The 5,207-nt window shown below is 26.7% G+C and overlaps 1 protein-coding gene across 1 annotated transcript; it reads left to right on the top strand.

Annotated features, from left to right (window-relative positions):
* The first annotated feature begins 237 nt into the window (after positions 1–237).
* Positions 238–3,512, top strand: LOC146723604 (F-box only protein 21-like). The gene is made up of 6 exons (XM_085481577.1): positions 238–248; positions 1,500–1,938; positions 2,077–2,219; positions 2,324–2,345; positions 2,873–3,188; positions 3,373–3,512. Exons 1-6 carry the CDS (start codon positions 238–240, stop codon positions 3,510–3,512), a joined length of 1,071 nt encoding a protein of 356 aa, XP_085337703.1.
* The last annotated feature ends 1,695 nt before the right edge of the window (positions 3,513–5,207 follow it).

The raw sequence follows: 5,207 nt of genomic DNA, 5'->3' as shown, positions 1-5,207 counted from the left end.
TAATTATGCATTTTTTATAATTTTGAATTATATACATTCGAAAATCGTCGTTCAATTTATTTATTACTTTTCTTTCATTTCCAATCCGTAATCATTAACAGATGGATACAAATAATAAAGTGTGAAAATTTTCAGGATATTAAATAAATTTTATATATATTTCAATATATTTAAAATTTAATAAGAAAATCAATATACATTTATTAAAACAAATAGTTAAAAAGACTCTAATGAACAATGGCTATTAAGTAAGTTTATTAAAAAAGAATTTTATTTTATTAAATACTATTCATCTTATAATTTTTCGAACACAAAAAGTACACACTTTTAGATTATTTTTCTGATTGTAAATATTTCCCATTGCGTTTAATAAAAACGTTCCAGTGTTCTGGAAATGCCAGGATATTTCTAGAAAAGTCTTTTACCTAAGAACATAAACAAACTCATGTAATGCCTGCTTTACCTTTTCGTCGGACTTGGGGATCGATTCTTTATTATATAATACAACTGGATAATTTTGTATATTCAAGACATAACGCGATAAAAATTAATTAAGGTTTTTAGTTGACACATCTAATAAAAACGAACGCGTAAAAAACGCTTTAATGAGAGACAAGACGCAGAAAATAAAATTAACGCGTATAGTTAAATATTCAAAAATCTTGCTTTAGTTTTTGTCCATTTTAGCTGCTTACATGTAACATAATTTTTATAAATACATTATATAATGAAATAATATTTTTAAGTAATTAAAAAATTTTATTAAAACAACATGCAACCGGTGGCTTTCCGTCCATTTTCATAACGTAATAAATAAATGTAATATAATATAATTAGAAATTAGAAATATAGCATACAAGTGTATAATATAATGAAATTTAATTAAAAAAGAATATTTTTTATAATTGTGATATTATAAACATATATCAATTAACTGAATAATTTGTAAAGTATCCTAAATAAATAAAATATGTAAGAATCAAATAAAAAATTATAATTATTTTGAAATTATATTGCTCTAAATTTTGATTAATGATGTTGCAATAGAACTCTTAATATTATTTAAAAATTTTATTATATCATTTTTTGTTTCAATTTTAGATGGCCTTCTTTAAAAGAATATTGTGACATATTGTCTAAGACTAAAGATCATGAAGAATACAAATCTAAAAAACAAATTATGAACTTTATAGAATTGGGTATTAATTATACGAGACAATTCCGAAAATACGTGTCTCAAATGCAATATATGCATTATCACAACGAATCAATCGATAATTGTGTGCAATTTGGACATATATATTTTTCTCATCCCCTTGGACAGAGTTATTATGAACAATTCATGTATTGTGATCGAGAATTCTCCATATTTTTTTTTACAACGATGAGCTTAAAAACTTGCTTACACATTCTCCACGGTAGGATTCTTAATATATTTTGTAGTGCTAACATCTTTATAGATTATGTTTTTGCACAGTTTTAATATGTAAATTTTTTAGAACTGGTTGCGATTTAACCGAAAGATATTATCACGAGAAACTATTTAACTATATAAGGAATTCTAATCTAAAATTAAGCTTGCGCATATTTTTGACTTTACCTGATAGTGCGCGGCTTATGGAATGGATTGCCTTTAATGTAGCACAAACTTTACAAATCCAAAAGGATGTAAGTTACGCGTACGTAGTAGAATCTTTGGATAATATCGCACTAGAGGTACAAAATTATCTGAAACAAAAACATCCAGATCATTCGATATTTTCAACGTCCGCTGAATTTTTTTCTTATTGGAAAAGCAATAATATAGACGATAATCACTGGAACGAAGCGGAAGGAATTCAGATTATCGATGCATTGGACGAATACATATTTGGCAAATTAAATTTTCGACCGTGCAAAGTGAACGATACAAATCTGGAATACATGTGTATAGATAATGTAAGTTATATAATGAATATTATAACTATATGTGGCGTCAGAAGAAGAAAATTGTACTGTGAGCATGGCCGTTTGTTTGTTTATATATTAAATATACTGTTATTTTCTCTCAATAATTTATTGCAATTTCTGGCATAGGTACTAAAAAGTAGATATGGACAAGAAATTATTTTATTAATAATATATCATTGCGTGGCAAGAAGACTTGGTCTACGTTCCAACATTGTGGCATTTGGTGATCGATTAGAACTATTTTATTGTATATATTGGAAATCCAGATAGTAAGTAATATAAAATTAAATTTGGAATTATCGAAATCTTTTAAAAGATATTTTTACATATACACAGGTGTGCATAATAGATAAATATATTGTTTGCTTTGCAGTGGCACGATTAATCCAAAAAATGTAAGATGTTTTAGTTTATTAATGTTTGAGAAATTACAGGATTGTCGTGTCAATAAACCACTGCATCGGAAGTGGCAGTATTTTTATCGTAATGATTCTTTACCAAGCAAAAGCTTAAGTCAAATATCACCATGTGAACTGCGAGACAGGATACTGCTAAGAGTTGCGGATTTGACATACCACTATAACAACATTACTCAGATTATGCCGCGTAGTTTGAATTATTCATTTAATATAAGTAGCTTTTATGTATGTATGCACTATACACACCGCATATATTAAAATATATTATAATAGTAATAAAAAATTCTCTCTTTTTTCTCTTTGAAACGTACAGCTATATACATATGAGTTATAGTTATTTATAATTTAACAATAAGGGTAATTAAATTTGCTATAAATGTATATTTTAGAATTAAATGGCAATAAAAGATTTTTAACTTTGACGGTGTCGGTCAATGAATTGCTTTCTAATTTGGTTTTAAATGGCAAGAATGATAAATTAAAGTATAACATTAAATTTTCAGATTAGAAGACTTCGTTTAACAAAAACAGAGCAATTCATTAGAACAAAAGACGTAAAATTTGCGGTAGGAATGATTGTAACACATCGTGATTATTGCGAAATCAATAATTGCGACGGCGTCATAATCGGATGGGATCGTGAGACAGACAGACGTTATGAAATTTTTGCACCTGATCTAACTTGCAACGATTGGGCAATTGATCCAAAACAAATAGACTACTTGCCGATGAATCATTGTAGCAATTATCAATTTCTACTGCATCAAACAAATTATATTATTCTTACCAATAATAATAAAATATGTCACGTAAATGAAGGTATGAATACATTATATATTATATTGAAAATTATATATTTTTTTATTCTACGAACATTTTATTTCTTTTTATAATTCGATTTTTTATTGATTTCACAGTTATATAATACATTTTATTTATTAATTTGTTTATTATTTATTTTACTTTTTGTACATTGTTTCTTATTTGCATTTTTTAATTTTAGGTAATCTCACTTTAGCAGCGCCGAAATGTATCGATAATTACGAAATTGGTCGTTATTTTTGTAAATTCGAAAATACGCATTACGTACCAAATAAAATGCTAACGAAACTTTACCCGGAAGACTCCGCTGTAATTACATAGAGGGCAAAATCTGCAAAATAATATTATGCATAATATTATGCAATATTTAGAAGAAAAGTTTTAAGAAATTTTATATTTTAAGACTAAATATTATATAGTGTAAATTATATCGTTATTATAGTGTAAATTCTGTTACCATATATAATAGCTTTATAAAATCACGCTAATTTACTTTTTTTATGTATTATATTATAGAGCAAGAAAAGCGTGCGCTACGCATGCGCCATTTCTCAATTTTATATTAACTTTTACTCTCTCTCTCTCTCTTTAATACTTTCGAACTTGTCAAAAATACAATTTACCTATAACATTAGTTATATTTTTTTAGTATTAATTTTATTATTCTAAATATCGGTTTAATTTCTTCTAATATTAGTTTTATTTTTTATTATATTAGTATTATAATTCTAATATTATTTATTTTTATGAATAATGATCTTTTTGTTCTGATTCAGAGTCTAAATAATAATAAGTAATAGATCGTCGGAAAACGACTACTGTGTGTCTTGAATATGCAAACTTATTTGTTTTGCTACCACATGTTTGATAACTCGTCTTGGAATAAATTCCATTTCAGATAAGAGTACAGAATGCAAGGGAAACGTAGGTAGAAGTGCGAGCTCGACAAGTAATAAACTATTTCTTAGATTTTCAGATATACACGTCTTAACTAGTTTAATAATGGCAGTAATAGGTATTTTGTATCAACGAGTTGTTGGTTTTCAGCCATTATAGTTTAGCCTGCAGCTGTATTTCGGAGCTTTCCTCTTTTTCAATGCTGTATAATGTTGTGCCTTGCGTGAGACACAGAAGGGTTATGAAAAATTAACCATTGCAAACCCATGTAGAATTGTATTAAAAATTATCCATTGCAAACTTATGTAGAATCCTACATTGCAAACCCATGTACAATAGAATTGTATGAAAAATTATCGATTATAAACCCATGTACAATCGTAACAAAAGTAATGAAATAAAAAAAAAATTGCGCCAAGTGAAAGTAGAAACTTGTACCAGTGGAAAATTAAAGTTGCAGACATATATAGAGTCGTATAATGAATCAGTAAAAATTTAAATTTGCAAATGTAGAATCGTACCATAAAAAAACTTATCTTTTAAAAAAAAAGATAAACAAGATGCCAAGTCCATGCGCTATGTGAAAAAGAAATAAAAAAATTTTAGTTAAAAAAACTGGGAGCGCTGCTAAATAATATTCTAACAATATTAAAATTAAATTGTTACTTTTAAACTCATTACAATTAAAATATGTTTTGTGTTTAAATTAATTAATGTTACTTTAAGGTGCATTGTAATTTTGAAACTTAGCAGCGCGCCCAGTTTTTTTAACTAAAATTTTTTGATTTCTTTTAAATATATTAAGAATCCTACCGTGAAGAATGTGTAAGCAAGCTTTTAAGCTCATCGTTGTAAAAAGAAAATATGGAGAATCCTCGATCACAATATATGAATTCTTCATAATTACTGTCTCCAAGATGGGAAAAAAATATATGTTTGAAATGCACACTATTATCGATTGTTTCATTGTGATAATGCATATATTTCATGTGAGACACGTATTTTCGTAATTGTCTCGTATAATTGATACCCAATTTTATAAAGTTTATAATTTTTTTCTTGGGTTTGCATTTTCTACGATCTTTAATAGTCTTATTGTTAGACAATATGTCACAATAT

This window comes from Nylanderia fulva, unplaced genomic scaffold, assembly GCF_048542155.1.
Source record: "Nylanderia fulva isolate GAGA-0341 unplaced genomic scaffold, ASM4854215v1 Scaffold182, whole genome shotgun sequence".
Classification (NCBI taxonomy): domain Eukaryota; kingdom Metazoa; phylum Arthropoda; class Insecta; order Hymenoptera; family Formicidae; genus Nylanderia; species Nylanderia fulva.
The sequence above is the reverse complement of the archived record's forward strand: the minus strand, read 5'-3'. Positions and strand labels throughout refer to the sequence as shown.

Excerpts from the sequence above, each read along its gene's own strand:
- LOC146723604 (XM_085481577.1), top strand. Across the intron at positions 1,939-2,076 it reads AATACATGTGTATAGATAAT|GTACTAAAAAGTAGATATGG; the intron begins GTAAGTTATATA and ends TTTCTGGCATAG. Across the intron at positions 3,189-3,372 it reads AATATGTCACGTAAATGAAG|GTAATCTCACTTTAGCAGCG; the intron begins GTATGAATACAT and ends TTTTAATTTTAG.